This window comes from Simochromis diagramma, unplaced genomic scaffold, assembly GCF_900408965.1.
Source record: "Simochromis diagramma unplaced genomic scaffold, fSimDia1.1 OVJJ01000387.1, whole genome shotgun sequence".
Lineage (NCBI taxonomy): Eukaryota > Metazoa > Chordata > Actinopteri > Cichliformes > Cichlidae > Simochromis > Simochromis diagramma.
This window is the reverse complement of record NW_024387152.1, coordinates 2,589,290-2,606,429: the sequence shown is the minus strand read 5'-3', so window position 1 is coordinate 2,606,429 and position 17,140 is coordinate 2,589,290. Positions and strand designations below refer to the sequence as shown.

Sequence of the window (17,140 nt, the reverse complement as noted above, 5' to 3'; positions counted from 1 at the left end):
TTGTTACAGGTTGCAGAAACATTGCCTGTTCGTGTGCGTATGTAGACATAAAGGTTCCCTTCTCTATGAAGGACGCAGCTTTAAACTCATGGACACAGGTGACTCAAGGGGAATTATGCCCTTCATGAACCAAACAGGACATTCTTGTGTAAAAGTGGGTGTTAGACAAAAACTGCATTCAGTCTTTTAGAAAACTGTATGTGCGCATGTACTTGTTTCTTTGATGTGCATTGGTTTGTCTCCTGTGTGTGTATGAATCAGCCATCTGTAGAGTGCGAGTGACTTTTTTTTTCTTTATGCATTTGTTCAGGGCTTTTGGCCAAGCCTGTGATCCTGTTGATTGCGCTTATGGTCAAGTGAAAGCCAGCCACAGTGTCCTGTTGGGGCTGAGACTGGAACAGGAATGGATAAGGGTCAAAATTTCATTCTTTCTCCCCTTCTTACACCCTATGCCCACTCTCTATCATGCTCCCTCCATGGCTTGTAATGAATTGGCTATTCTTCCAGACCTGGGCTCAGCTGTGTACAGCACAAAATTCACACTGAGCTGATCATAAGGCAAACAAGGAAGGAATAAGAGTAAGAAATTTAGAAAACAAATGGAGACAGATGAGCAGCTGCTGGTTGCACGCTTTAGCCCGTATGGAATATGGAATTGTAAACTAGCCTTGATCCCACATTAGCTTCACAAATAGTTAAATAATAATAAGATTGTTATTAAGGTCACTACACTCTCCTCTTTACTGGTTGTGAAGACAGTTGTCCATCTGCAGTAAATAAATCTGCTGTGAATTTGTCCATTTTCAGGCAGAAATCATCTTCTGATTCAGTCAGACTGGACTGACGAGCATTTATGGTCTGTGGTAAACTCAGAATCAGAATATTTTATTAATCCCTGATGAAATTTTGTGGCCACAGTTGCTCCAAGACAATAAGAACAGTTACTGACCAAACTTAATCGAATAATACAGATATTGCAAGGTTACAAAATATAATAAAATAGCTCAATTATAAATATCCCAGGATATAGCACAAATTAAATATATATGGTTGAAGCCGAGTTGCCCCTCTTATCAAACTTTTGGAGCCCTGGTCTCTTGTATTCATGTCGCTGAATCAGAGTTCTTTAATCTGAGAGCTCAATGCGCTACATGCATACGATAGGTAAATAAAATCACAGTTCATTACTGAATTTACTTCTTCACATAAAATGTTGAAATCCCAAATTATTTTTCGTAGTTGTCATGGCATGTCATTGATTTCAGGCAGGTGCTATGCATCCAGACTTACCAACACATCTGTTGGTTATATTCCTGCATCAAACATATCTGCGGCACTGATTATAAGTTCTTATGTCTCTGTTCCCTCTGGGCAATGAGGAGGACAGGTGCCAGCTTCAGAGCCCAGCAGAAGGGCAAGTTGGCATCCTCACTGTTTCCACCTCCTTCTCCCTGCCCCCACTGCCAACAACCCTGGCACATCTGTGGCCGTCCAGCATGGCTGGTGCCAACTACCCTGCGCCCATTGTTCTCCCCTGAATGCATCTAACGCCCATGGGAAAGAAGGCTGAACACAGCGTGGCGCAATCTACACGGCCTGTTAGATAATCTCAAGACATGAAAAGATTCTCTTAGCCTAGATTCTAGAAACAGCTCTTTGTCTAGCAGAACGGGGGAAGGAAAACACACGATGGTGTTTTCTCCAAAGATTCTTACCAAATCAGCTCTATTTCTTTTCTCTTTTTTTCACATGCGTTGGAGTAAACAAAGCCTTGTATGAGCTTAGTATCACATTTTACGTTCGCATTTTACTTTTATTATATGTAAAACGCTGGTTATCGTATGAAAATCATCACCCTTAAGCATGTTTTCCTTTTTGATTCACCGATTGCTCGAACTGATTTTGAAATAGCTTCTGTTCTTTTCACTATCTTTACATTAGTGTACGGTATCATCATTTTGGGTGGGGGAGGCAGGATCAGGAAACACAAAAGAAAGGCGGTAACCACATTAATTTGCTCTGATCAACCATCAGTTATGTGTACTTGTATTTTCAGTTTTGCCTCCACTTGTTCAACCCCAAACAGAAACGGCTTTAGGGATTAAATGTGTCACATGGTGAAGCAGGACTGAGGGTCATTTATTAGTGCGTATGCATAAACAGACTGGTATTTACATAGCACCTTTCTGCTCTAACTGAGCACTCAAAGCATTTTTTTTTGCTACAAGCCACATTGACCCATTCATACAAACATTCATATAATGCTTTTTTCTTTGCATTTAAGCATTTCTCTAACTAGCAAGCATAAACTCACATCTGATGTATGAATGGGGGGCAGTTCAATATCTTGCCCAAGAACACTGACATTCAGCTACAGGAGGAGTCGGCGTTACCTGCTGTTGTATTTATACAGTGTAAGCATGGGTTTGTGGCCATTTTTAGTATTGGCACATATAACTACTTGGAGTGGTGCTTATTTTCGTGCTGTCTCTTGCCCTCAGTACTGTTCATAACCTAGACCTAACTCGACATTCTAATTAAGGTACAAAACTCGTGATGGTCCTCACAACAAGTGAATAATAAAGGCTCATATGAAGACAAACTCTTCAAAAAAGCCTGCAAATCCAAGCCTTCTGGCAGCGTCCCACAGGCTGTTTATGAGCTCTGATTATGGCCCCTGTTAGCCTGGTAGGATTCCTGGCATGTCAGAGGGTTTAACAACATCCAAATCACTGTCTGAGTTCTCTCAGCTCTTCCAGGCAGCCCTGTCTGTCAATTTCTACCACACATACACTCACACAGAACAGGCTCCAACAGCCACAAGGGAGTACTGAGGAAGGGAATATCAGACTACAGTGAGCAAAGATCCTGTTTTGTCATCACTTACTTTTGCATGCTGTAATTAGTTTTACTAATAACAGTACACATAACAGTTCTTTGATGAACTGCGAAGGCCTTTTGCGATTTAAAGTAAATTGATTTGTTTTTCTTTTAGTCATTTAAAGGATAGAAAACGCTGTAAAATGCCAGTCACAGACAGCCAAGTTGCTTACTCTGTTTGTCCTCCTGTCTACAACAAAAAAAAATTATATATGTGTAGTATTTGCATAGAAGCCATTAGAGGAGACTTCTTGTTATTACTCATTTACAATTTATTGTTTTATCAGCTCTGACTTCATTGACGTCTGGTCCGTAAAAGACAAGTGGGAGCACTTAAACACATGCGCTTGTTTACACACTGCACATAAAATGCCCATATGTTTGCGAAAATGCATTTGTGCACTTGTCATACTCCTGCACCATATAACAATTTGTTCAGTTAACATTGTAAAGAGATCCCCAGAGAGAGATTAAATTAATGGGATAAATATATGGTGCAGCCACACTCTGATTTATGCACGCTGACAAACACACGTATGTCTTCCTGCTCAAGGGCCAACTGCTCTTCTTGCTCATGTCTGGTCCACAGCTCCATTCACTTCCTCGGATTTCAGCTCCTTGTGCTGCTGCAGAGACGCGTTTTGCCCTCCACTCAGCCAATCTCTCTGTAAGCCTGCCAGACACTGCCTGACCCGCTGCCAGTAACGGTCTCAGTGTTCAAGGACAGACTCGCTGGGGAGCTGCAAACATTACTGCTGTGCAATTTCAGCTAACAGAGTCTCACTCCATACAAGCAAAACACACATTCACACGTGAACTTGTACAAAGATGCTAAAGGAGACGATGTATCGAGACACGGCACGACGCCATGATAAATGCAGTGAAGAATCATTGTATTAGTGATGCAGCCCTGATAGGGGACAAACTGGCTTCATCAGTTACTTCTAATCCTCTTTCATCAGAAGAAGCTACATTCACGAGGAGTTTAGATTAAAGGGTGAACTCTGCATGTTTGCAAGTGTACATATTTAATTAGGAAAACTAAAAAACCTGTCAGTTTTTTTTAAACCTAATGTAAAATGAAAGAGTTTAAGATTGCTGAGTCAGACTGCACCAGCTGGAAAACCAGCAGGCAAGAAGCCTCAAACTTGTTTCACATGTTGTAAGAATAATTGTGTGGTTTTGTGCTTTCATACACGTGTTTGCATGTGTATATGTTTGGTTTGTTTAGACTAGAAAATTTAAATGCTTAACTAGAGGTAATGATGCAGTCCTCTGCACCTCGAGGCCTACAGATGCGTAGCAGAAGGCAGCTGAGACAGCACTTTCACTCCAGCCCGACAAAGTCAATCCCCCCCCCGCTCTCTCTTTCTTATCCCTTTCTCTCCCACTCACTCTAATCCAAACTTCGGCGACTCCATCTGGTAACATAGTCTTCAAAGCAGCAGTCATAATATTTTCTCTGTTTACATTCAGTTGACATAAAGCTTGATGAAATCGCAGAGGTGTCAAATAATGCCCAAATTAGCATGTGAAAGTGTGGAGGAAGGTAGAAAAGCACTGCTGTGGAAACCACGGTGAGGGATGGCAAGTAACAGAGCAAAAAAAGTAGCTTAGAGCAATCCCGAAAAGGAGAACGGCAGAGCTTTAAGTCTCGGAGGAATTTGAAAGCCATAGAAATCCAGTTGCGGATATTAAGAGGCTTAATCTAAGAGCTTGCTGAGGCTGAGTTTTGCTGTTTGGGCCCCATCACTATCATCCTTGACAAAGGTTAGAGAGGAGACGAGAGGGAATAAGGAGGAAAAGGAAGAGAAGCCAGATGGGAGCAATGGGGAGAATAGGAAACTGCGTATCATTAAGGCAGCCTCACATGTTTCTTATAGGCGAATTAAATATTGCGTGTGTGTGTGTGTGCGCGTGTGCATGTGTATCTCTCTGTGTGCAAGGGTACCCTTGCAGTAGTTTTCTTAAGTGACTGCGTTTTTCAATTTCTTTAGAAATCCAGCCAAATGAAGTATGTGGTACTTCTTCTTTCATTCATACTATAATTAGACTCAACTAAGTGATCCAGCTGTAGTGCACAACACAGGATGACATAAAGCAGCGCTGCCTGAGATGGAACTCATTATCATCTAGCTGCAGATGTCTCCCAGGAGAGGAGAGGAGAAGAGAGCACACTGGCAGACAGGTGGATAAGAGGAATCCCCTCTGCCTCTGTGGCATCCTTTTCTTCCTTATGGCATTCCTGTTTCGGGGATGTGAATCATTCAGTCCACAAAACCCTCAACATCATCCCATATGTATTAAAGCAATGTCACACTTTGTAGATTCAGTCTTGCCAACACGTCTGGAAAACCAGAAGATCTGTGCAGCAATCAATGAAAAGCCCTTAACTGACCAAATGCATCTTTTTTCCTCACTGTGTAGAAACTGTATGCTTTTATGGGGCGTCACTTTGTTCTGTCCACAGAGAGATAATTGCTTTTGCAGTGAAATTATACATTATTGTGCATTTTGGAATTCAGCTGCACCTTCCAGGAAACAACTGTACACAGCCCGTTATAAAAAGCACATGTTTTTGTTGTTTTTTCCCTTCCTCTCTCTGTCTCTTGCTTTAATTTGTATTCTTTATATCACCTAAAGACACTGTTTAAATTCTCTGTCACACATTTGAGTAAACACAGCCCGGAGCCTGGACTCATGAATGCTGGAAAATACCGTGCATACTTATGTATCTCTGTCTCTTTCTGTGTTTAGGAGGCATCAATCGAGCTGGGGCAGCAGTGCCGACATTCTTACGGACCCCCACGGTGATCCAACCCCACTTGGACATGAAGCCCTTCCTGCAGTTCCCAGTGGAGACCCCCCCTCCTCCACACAGCATGAGCCTCTTCCACAACTTCAATACGGTAAGAGTTGCTGCAGACAACAAGCGCAAACACTGCAGCCTTTTAAGTCATAGACTGCGGCGAGAAAAACGCGCGACGCAAAATTGTAAATGTTGTGCTGGGTGCTGGAGGTTACCGCCGTTATGCTTTAACTTGCACTCTTCTCTGCGTACAGTTTTGAATGCAATAGTCAGCTTTAAGATATGTCTAAAACTTTTAGGTTGTGCTGCCACATCTAGATTAACAATGTATGTTGAGACACACTGGACTGTACATTAAGGAAACAGGACTATTTTCAAAGCCGTAAAATCGTAGATATATAATTAAAGAACAGTTTTAAGGCCATCCCTATAACTAACAACATCAAACGCCGCAGTTTGTTTGATGTAATTCTTTTTTCTTTTAAAGGAGAGGAGGCTTCCTGTTCCTTCTACCTCAGGCATTTAGATTAGACCATAGAGACATTTACCATTTCACCAACTCAGCATAATGTGGCACCTGCTCCTCCAGACTCCGCTGAACAATGTCAACACATTTCTCATCAGCAATATGTAAATTCACTGAACTGTATATGTACTCTACTGGGGCAATGCTATTTGCGGACCATGGCTTCAACAGGGTTATGTGTCACCCTGGTATATTTAGCTGCAGTCTGCAACAAGACAACATAATAACCTTTCACTAATTGGAAATATCTGGCATGAGCTTTGGCTGTGCATGGCCCTCCACGGATTGTAACAGGAGTCCAGACACTCTTAAACACATTTTAACAATATAGTCATTTTAATAGGCCTCAATGGACCATGACATAAGTGGAAGCATTTTCACTATCAAACTGCACTACACCCAGCAGACATGCATTAATTGAGATACTGAGATTATGCAGGCACTCGGTTTCCATTCTGGCCTCTGTTAGCGTAGCCCTAAAATCATTCTTGCTTGATTTTATTTCCTGTCTTGCTGCCTCTGCAACACTCCCTCTGGACTTCCTCTCACCTATTCTGTAACGTCCATCCGCTCACCATCCTCCTTATCAACGAGTCAACTAGGTAGGAAGGCCCACAGGGACGCTGTGAATGTTAATAGGTGTTCCTGCTGATGACTGCGAGGTAACCGTTAGTGCTGTTTTACAGCTCTGTGGCCAGGAGATGGGGCCATAAGAGAAGCTGTAAGGGCATTCTGACCTTACAGCGTACTCATAGTATACGCAGCACATTCAAAAGCATGAAGAAATGACTCACTAATATATCACTGTTGGTGTTTGCAAGGAGAGCTTCTGTTGCCTGAAGTGTATGACATAATCTCACGTTTTATTAGATATGTGGCATGTATGTGGTGTAAATATGCTGCAGATATGGAAACCGCTTTGTTTGCTCCTAAATGAGGCTCTGTTTTGACGTTTTGCTGGGATATCCTAGCTTTACACTTTCCCAGAGTTTATTATGTTCAATGTAGTGCTGTGAAGATGAGTAAATTTATACAGGAAGATCTAGAATAAGAGAGTAAGTGTCCACAGCTCCATTTACATCTTATACTGTTTTGTTTTGGAGGTTTTTAGATGGATTGTTAGGCTGAACTGGGGCTATTTCACATAACATTTCAAGTGCTTTTGATGTTTCCTGGCGCTTTTCTGCACCATTGCACAGTAACACATTATGATCCACAAAATATCTCAATGAAGGTACAGCACTGCAGTGAGCTGACAGCTAGTTGTTCCATCATTCTGCCTTAATAAGTGATCTGTGCTGAGTTTGTACAGCCTTAATGAGGCTCTACTTCACATTGAGGGTTATTAGCCCCATAGCGGAGGAATGGCCTCTCCTAAAGCCATATACAGCTTTTAATAGTCCTTTAATGTGATTTGTCCTCCACCTGCCTGTCTCGTGCAATGTGCCTGTAGACAATGATGAGGCTGAATTATTTATCTGCATCAGCTGGTACTGATACAGACATAAAAATGCTCATAAAACTCTGTTGCCTGCACTGTTTGCTGAAGCTACACAATCACAAGACTTCTTGGTCCAGTATAATCATGTGCAGTTGTTGAATCTTAACTACTATATATATCTTTTCTCACTCTCCCCCTAACAAAAATAATTGTAGTACAGCAAGACATGACTAATAGCTCATTATCTAAACAGTACACATTTATGTTTTGTCCAGCACCACATGTTGCCCTGTCATCACTTTGGTGTGAATATGTCACATCCAATAAATATTTGTCTAGCTAGAGTTTCATGCAAGTGTGAGTTCTGGGTTTGTGGGGGAGATGCCGGCTACAGTGGTGGATGACGACATTCGATGGATGGTGTGAATTAAAGATGGGAATTGCTCTGCCTCCTCCAGTTCATCAGGACTGTAGGCCTTCCACTTTATCATTTCCTTTTATCAGTGCTCGCATGTTTTTCTAGCAGCTTGAAAGGACACGGCTGTGGCGCTCTTGTACACCTGAGTCACATGTGAACCTCAGCTCTGGCTCATAGGTAGTAAAAACAAAGCTGAACTTGCACTGAAAACCTAAAGGAAGCCTAAACAGCAAAGTCAGGAATCAAGAAGTTGATTAGCTAAGAACCTGACCTATGAGCATAATTGATAAAAAAAAAAAACTGTTATCAGTAAATTATTATCAATATCCATACCAAGGCTATTCAGCACTCCTAGAAGAGTGAGAGTTTGGCAGGAGGAGAGTAGGATACATAATCCTGGGTGCACATGGGCAGACTGACAGACCATGGGGAAGAGAGGGAGAGGGAGAGGGAGAGAGGGAGGAGAAAACTGGAAAGCAGAGAAGGAAGTGCATTAAAGTGGAGTGTGAGGCAGAGAGGGAATGTAGTTGAGAATAGAGGAGGAGGAGACTGAAAAAAGGGACAGGCACTTGTTAGGTCATGTGTTGAAAAAAGAAGTAAGGGAGAGATTTCTCTTAAAGCATCTCAAAAGAGAAGCAGACGGTGTGCTGAAAGGAAATAAAGATATCGCAGCTACCAATGCTTCACTAGGCATAAGCTCAATTTTTGTGAGCTAGTCTGTATTCAGCATTGACCACCTACCAAACAGGCTGAATGAGTAAGGATAGTGCACCACAAGCTCTGAGCCTTGCACATGCTGAGACCCAAACACATACCTCAGCCAGCAGTACACACACAGGAGGACCAATGCAGCTCCAAGCTTCTACAGACAAAGAGGAGATGAAGGTAAGTACCTAAAATTCAAAGAGCTTGTCACATTTTTGTCGGTCCGACTGTGTCTTAAACTGTGCCAGCTTAAACGTAATGCTGAATTTGTGCTTCAAAGGCTGTTTTCGTCTGGCACAGTGTGGACCTTACTGTGACTGTCACAATGGCTCTACTGAGAGTCATGCTGTAGTGCACTCTCCCCTGGTGGGTTTTAGCTGATCAAACGAACTAAAGAAAGACTAACTAAGACCGAATGAAAACACAGTAAAGAATGGGAAGAAAATCAGAACTGTAGAAAATGAAAGATGAAAAGAAACTGTAGAACAGAGGATGTTGGTGAGTTAGGACGTGTGTCATTGTGCAGTGTTGGATGATGCTTGGGTGATATTTGAGTGTTTGGAGTTTTAAGGCTGCATGGAGCTGTTGACATGACTGCCGAGTGATGCTAAAGTCAGCGGTCTGCGGTCTGTGTGCTTTGCTTACCTCACCACATTCACACAGCTCCACAATAACATGAAGTTTCCATTATTTTCCCAGATAAATGTAAACTTTGTAATATGTTTGATTTCTATTTTTTTATGAGAATGTACAGTTACAGTTATGGATGTTCACAAAATTATACGAGCGAGTTTTGGAAAATCCCTCTGCAGTTACATCATAGTGCTCTCCTCCTATTTCATGAGAACATGTTTTGGAGAGCGTTTGGAGAAGAGGCCATGCGAGCAACATTCCAAAGACATTTGCTGGCAGCTGGACTGTGTTTTCAACAGCTGAATTAACTGGATGGGTCATAACTGACCCACACCCAGACTGGTGGAATGACTGCGGAGAAGCCCATGATTCATGCGGCTACGCCACCAGGCAGGTTCAAATTCTTGCTAAACTCTATCTAGTCTGGGTCACATTATGGACACTGAGAGAAAGAAAATTTTCTACACTTTGGAAAGATTTGATAAAACACAGTGTCACTTTTTAAAAATTAATAGGAAGCTTAATGCAGTCCTGGTGTGGAAGTTTGTGCTGGCTAAAGCTTAGTTCTTGTTGTTTAGATGTTCACGCAGTAAACATTTGTAATTGTTCAATATATCTTCCACCCCCACCCCAGCCCTCCCCATTAATCTGTCCTCACAGCCAGAGCAGCAGAGCTTTCTTTATACAGTTTCTTGGGAGAGAAACAGAGACAGTCTTGGAACGTGGAAAAGAGATAAGCATGCTTGATGTGAGGATGTCCAGCTTGGGCCTTTTTCTCTTTCCCTCCAACTCTCTGCTCTTCTTTTTCTCATTCGCTCACTCATTCTCTCCTCCAGATGGTATGTTTCTGTGCCTTCCGGCCACAGCTGGGTGGCTGAAATGTCTTGAGGCTCCTCCCCTTGATCTTTTATTTTTCTTTATTTTTGCTTCTTTTTGTTGGGAGTTGCCAAGCAACGAGCACTGTGCAAAAAACAAAAAACTTATTTGAGTCTAAGTAACAACAATATTTGTTTAAGCCCCTTCTATCCTGTCCTTCACTCCTCGGGATGTTGAGCTGCTTCTATATTGGATGAGACTGTGCCTCTCAGTGTAACAAGGCTTAAAGAAAAGCTCAGTAAATAGTCCAAAATACAGCAATGAATCAAAAGTGAGTTATTTTGCATCTGCCTGGCACTGCATTATGCTTTCATTACTCTTGGTGGACACACTTGAACGTTTCCTCGCTGTCTTTTGAATTCAAAATACAAAGTTTTGTATCCTTTTGTTCTTCAGGCCACGGATTTTTTTGCTTCATTCTTCTTGCATACCTGCGCACTGCTACATCAGTCTTTGTTTATGTTGCTTACTTTAGCTGTAGACAGTTGTCTGAGGTTGAAATATAAGCCAGCCACTGAATCCAGAGTAATGCTAAGGTCAACCAACAGTGATTGCTTGATAAATTCGGCTTCAAACACAAACAGTCCAGTACGGGCCGGGTCTTTTGTGTCTGGGACAGAATTTATACGGGCAGCTTAACTACTGAGGGCTGCTAAGCAAGTTAGTTAAATTTATACAAGGTGCTTAACACCACAGAGATGATGGATGTCCCAGCTGAAGCAATTAGCACAGGGACAGTATTATACTACAATGTAGTGAGGATCCAGAACCATCAGATTCCTAATCGTGGGGATGCAACAGGTGTCTCGGTTGTAGCAACAAACTGTCAACACTGCTGACCACTGTTTGCTGAAGTGAATTACAGATATCATCGAACAGACTCTGTAACCACTCTTTAACTGTGAACCTTATGCATTCTGCATGTGGTCATTTTGGTTTAGTCTATTGCACGTTATGACAGCTTGGCCCATTGAGCTGTGGCACCAGTGTGAATTATAGCTGCTCTCTGTCTTTCACTCTGGCAGATGGACCCGGTGCAAAAGGCTGTGATCAACCACACATTTGGAGTTCCTCTGATCAAGACCAAGCGACCAGTCATCTCCTGTAACGTCTGCCAGATCCGCTTCAACTCAGAGGTAAATAAATAAATGACGACACACACACGCAACATCACTGCCTCTCATCTTGTTTTCATTTTCTTTATGGCACTGAAAATATTTTATTTTTCTCCAAGTAAGAATCAACCTTTTATTTGTTTCGGAGGACTGTTTGTCCTGGTTTGCTCCCCCTGGAAGCTGGAACTAACAAAGCGGATGTGGTGCATTTGTTTGGGTTATGTGTTGGCCGTTGCGATCTGACTGGAATTTAATTTGTTTTAAGGCAGCGTAGACTAAAGTAGTGCACTGCAGCACAGAGGCTTAAGCGGTCCTGACGAATGTGTGAACGAGGAATAAAATTCTGGATTTTCTGTTGTTCATCAGTCCTGATAAGTTTGATCTTAAAGTTGTAGATTTCCATTTCTCTCTATAGAAAATATTAAACTTTAAAAAGCTTAATTAATTGGGATTTATTTGCACGTCATACCCTCGGGCAATTCGCAGACACAACTGATGACAAATTAATGAAAGCAAAAAATCATATGGAAGTATTTTATGAGTTGTGATGCCAAATATTTTTTCTGTTTTTTCCTTTTTTGTGTCAACAAATAGGATAGACTCATGACAAAACCAGTACCAAATGTCATATGTGTAGTGTATAATTTGGCTGCAATACTCCCTATTCAGTGTTGCAGACTTCAGGGCCAGGGCGTTCAACCATCCACAATACACAACATTAAGGAGTGGGTCAGGGCTATATATACACATCAGATCTACAATCATGGTTTCCGTGTGGTCAGGGAGCTGCAAGGCTGTAATCATGAAGCTTCTCTTAGCCGGGATCTGTCCTGTATATCTTCACAAGAAACAGGAAACAGTTAACTCGAGATGTTTATATAATGGAATACTTTAAGACCCAAGGATTGAGAGCCAATACTGACTTTTAGTTAAAACGTGTTCTTTTGTATGAAGTTACAATCAATAAAGAATCTGAAGACTTTGAATATTAGATTTTATGTTTAAAATATTGCCTAAAGAACAAGAAGGTACTTGCTGTGAAGAACCTAACCTGCTGTCCCCTCAAATCATATGAAGGTTAAAATTTAACCAAAGCAAGCGCAATTATTTAGAAGTATGCAGGGAGCATTTCTGCTTGGAAGCCATGTTCATGTGTGAATGATCTTTACACCAGCACCCTGCAGAGATTAATTTCTTCTCTTTGTCATTCACTGACGTCAGCTTGAGAGTGGTATCTGGCCATGATCTTCTCTGCTCAGGGAAAGGTGACCCTTTTTCCCTTAGTACTATATCAGTGTTTAGTGCAGTGGTGTGCGTTGCAAAGTTTGGGAGATATCAGGCTGTAGAGATGTCTGCTTTCTCTTGAATCTAATAAAACAGATGAGCATTTGGTGGTCAGGGAATCAAAGAAATACTTTTCTTTTCAAATCCAGCATCAGTATGTTTCTCATTCTGGGTAGGTGGATGCAGGGCCTGTGTGGTGGCTGTAGTTTGGAAAAACACAACAAAGTTTTTTTGATGGCTACTAGAAAAAGATGTTGTTACTGTCAAAAATATGCAAAGCAACTAACATTCCCAAAACTCAGCCGCTCACCCCAAAATAACATAAATGGATAAACAACACTACAAGCCAAGTAAAATGTGTGTTACGACCTGATTCAAAAGCCACAACATAAAGTAAAAACTGACAGAGTTTGTAGAGCTATTGTTTAAAAATGACATAAAAATCTCAGCTAAAGCTTACAGCCCACAATGAGATCTGGCAAAAAAGTCTAGTCCAAGTGGACCTTGGGGATGCCTATGTCCACACCTCATCAAATATACAATAAGCAATAAGCAATTAAGCCCTCTGGCAGTATTACTGCAAGGAGAGTAGATAGCAGAGGGATATATCATGTAAATTTAATTCGGCTATATGCTGTCCCTTTAATCGAGTAAAAGTCTTGTTAATAAGTTAGTGTTTTTCCAGATCAGCTTTAACTCCCATTACCTGGACAGGTAAAAACATACTGCAGTACATCATCAATGTCAGACTTGCAGTCTTGCCCTAGGTGTGACTCCCCATCCACACTTTTTGCGTCTCAGGCGTACAAGGCTGATGGGGTGGGTGGGCGAGTGGGCAGCGTGGACAAGTTTGTGAATGCGATCACTTGAGAATGAGGCAATGTAGGAGCCTTAAATTGAAAGCATAGGTGTATCTACTAAAATCTCAGGCGAGTTTGAATCGCAGCGATCTCGTCCCCAAGGTCAAAGTTTCCTTAAATTCTTGTGAATGGGATAAGTCCAGAATGTGGCTATTTAGAACTTTTAAATTGATACCATTTATGTATCTACTGGGAGAATGAGAGGAATACAGGCAGATGCCAGTATTTTTGTTTTTATTTGGAGATTATGTATTCTCCAAACACGCTCCTTCCGGTTGTGATCTATGTAGGTTCCTCCAGTTCTGCAAGCTGTTCATTCTCGTTTACGTGCCCCACCCTTCCTCCCTCCTTGTTCTCAATTCTTTGACTTCTTCATTTCTATTTAGTGCATGGGGATCTGCCGGGCCCGGGAGCCATTGCCAGTCCCCTTCGAGGCCTTTCACCAAACCGCAGCTCGATTCATGTCAAAGCGTTCACTTACCTACTAAAACGCTGTCAAATCTAAAATGAGGACGTGGGCCTCTGAGCTAGTGAAATCAAATTCAAATGAATATATGGTGGATGAAGATAATGCAGTGAGAAATACTTCAGGAGAATCTGATGGTGCATTCTCAGCTTCATTTTCAAGCTCGGGCACTGTCCTTGATGTAGACATTCTTTTCCTTTATCTGCCACATGTGAGCTGAAAACATTTTGGGTCAAAGAAGAAAGCGAGTGGGCTACTGTATTTGTCTTGCTTTACCTCCTGTCTCCCACCCACGTTCTCTTCATTTCCCACATCATTTTGCCATCATTTCTTTCATCCCATATGATCATTCTCTACTGTCTCTCTCTCTTCTTTTGCCTGTCTCTCTCTCTCCAAGGAACCTTTTCCCCTTCTTGCTGGCTGTCTCCCTCTCTCATGCTGCATTATTTACTGTGTGGAAATGCCCAAAATTGCCTGCCACTACTTATTATAAGATGCATTCGTCAAGGGCATGGATTAGTGTCTGGCTCTGACAGCCCCAGTGCATGTTGGGAAAGTGGTAGAGAGGAGACTTGAAGGGGAGGGGCAGGAGGAAAGGATAAGGGGGGAGACAGTTTGTGCCCCATTGTCTCTGCATTGTGTGTGTCCGTGTAAAGAACTTAACGGTGGTTTATGCAGAATAACCTTGATGCCACGCTGCATTAGTGACATCACAGGCTCTGTGGAGCTGCATTGACCAGCGTCACAACTGCTGCAGTATGCTGATATGCATCTCTTATTTTCATCCGCTTCCTCCCTGCTCACGTCACGTTTATCTTTTCTCCTCCAACCACATTCGCTTCGCTTCTTGCTTGCTTTTTGTCTCTCTTTTCTTTTTCTCCCTCTCTTCCTATTTCTTCCTTTAGAAATGCAGCTCTGCAGTAGCTCTGCTTTAATAACACAACTCCCCCCTCAGAGTGATGATCATGTAGGAAAGCAGTTGTTCACTTCAAACTCTCTGCATAATGAAACACATGCATCACAAACTGGCGTGGTGCAGTTTTTATTCTCTCTGAGATTTGTGTCTCTTTATATCCTTTCCATTCTGAGAGCAGCTTTTTTTGCGTTTACTTTCTCTGACTTTCAGTTTCCTGTGTTTCCTTTTCCCTTCATTCTCCCTCCCTCCTCTCCGCCCAGGACCTCACAGTGACACTCAGCTGCTTGGTAGTTGATCCCTTTGACTTGCTGGGAGAAGTCAAGAAAACCTCTGTGCCCGCTTTGCCACGCACTGCCATATACCTTTTAATCTTCCCACATTCCCCTCTTCATCATGAGAGATTACTTCTCTTTCAGCAGTCTACACCTCCACCCCTTTCTGCCTGCATGCAGCTCTCTCCACCTTGATCTGTAGGCTTTGCAAGTGCAGGTCCTTAAGACCCCTTTGACAGGGTACAGTTACAGGCTGATGTGTCATCCTGGTTTAAAAGAAACATGTGATCTTCTTACTTGCTTCAGCCAGTGCTCAGTGTTTGCCATGCCAGCTCGTTTGATAGATGCTGCCAGGCACAGGCACACACTCACACAGACACACACAAAGCAAATATAGACAACAGGGTTCGGTAACATTACTCATCACCCCCTGCCTGCTTTTGCCGAGCCAGTCTATCGCCACACTTGAGCCTCTGGTCAGCACGATGTCCTAAGTGTCAGTCAAATTCCTGAGGCAGCTGTCAATGACTCATCCCTGGTAACCAACTGTAATCCTGCTACTTAATAAATATCTTCATCATTGGTCCCTTGATGCAATCATTTGGCCGACACAGCACGTGCCATGGCACATCAGTTCACTTCACTTACAAGTGCAGTACTGACTGAATATGTCTGTATCAGCAAGTAGCTACTTATTTTTTCATAGTTGGACACATACTGTGAGAGAGGGGTGATGAAAAAAAGGGGCCATAATCCTATATTTGTGTGAGTGTGAGTGTGTGTGTGTGAGAGGGAGTCAGTGAGCCAGTGAAATAACGTGTGTTTCTGTTTTATAGTCACCATACTGTGAAGCCAGACAGCTATGTATAGCAACCCCGCATCACATACGCCGCATTTTACCCGACTTCCAAACATCTGTGCAGTAACACAGAGGCTAGAAACAGACTCCCATAATGTCCCATATTCTCTTCACAAATAACTCGCTTGTTTACTCAGTGAGCAAACACATTAGGCAGTAGAGAGCATGTCATCAGGAGATTGGACACAGTGACTTCCATAATAAATCTCTGCAGCATTTTTTGTCTTTGCTGGAATGCCGGCTGAGCGTGCAGATCCTTATTTTATATTTCCTGCCAGATATTGAAGACAACAGCATTGATGCCGTGTAGTAAGTAGATGATGTATATTCTCCAAGACTGTGCATATTCTATAAAGGGAAGAAAGGGAAGGCTTAGAAATGGACTAATGCGCCCTCCGGGCTTATATGGCAGTTTCCTGATCCTTAGGTTAGCAGGCATGGCAACTTCAGCCAATCCTCCACATAACCTATACTGTTAATGTTTCAATACACACCTTCATAATTTGTTCTTAATTCAAATAAGGGGACAAGGAGGGCAGGCAGTCACTTCATCACTGCATCTCTCTTAATATCTTGCATGTAATCTATCTCTCTGTTCACTGCCTGCTGCTCATCATGACTTTAGTCCCCAGAGTATATTAAATATCGTGCTGTCATAATGGCATGCATGCATGCCAGGTGCCACACCGAGTCTAATTCCACCCTGTTATATACCTGGGCATCTTGGCATCGGTGTTCACTAATGAAATAACTTGTTTTCCTTTCCATGCTCTTCTTTAGAGCCAGGCAGAAGCCCACTACAAAGGGAACCGCCATGCCAGGAGAGTCAAAGGCATCGAGACCTCTAAGAGTCGTCCTCAAGAAGGAGACAAACCTCACACCCTGCCCCCCACCTCCTCCCCATCTCCGCCTGGAGCTCCTGGCACAGCCCCAGACAGTGAGCCCAGCAAAGCAGGTGAGAGAACAGAAAACTACTGCCACAAGCAAAAACTGGGAAAAGGCTCGGGAAGAACCTTGTTGAAATAATCATTTCAGTCCACGCAGGATGTTCGGCAGCTTATGGTCTTTGTCAGAAAATGA

The 17,140-nt window shown here is 42.5% G+C and overlaps 1 protein-coding gene across 4 annotated transcripts in view; it reads left to right on the top strand.

The window, feature by feature from the left end:
- The window catches only part of znf385a (zinc finger protein 385A), a 58,230-nt gene that overhangs the window by 27,099 nt on the left and 13,991 nt on the right, over positions 1-17,140 (top strand). For 2 of the 4 annotated variants that reach the window (XM_040047661.1, XM_040047662.1), the window contains exons 2-4: positions 5,638-5,789; positions 11,314-11,424; positions 16,841-17,015. In XM_040047661.1, the coding sequence (XP_039903595.1) occupies positions 5,638-5,789; positions 11,314-11,424; positions 16,841-17,015 (438 nt within the window). The other 2 variants (XM_040047663.1, XM_040047664.1) reach the window with 2 other exon arrangements.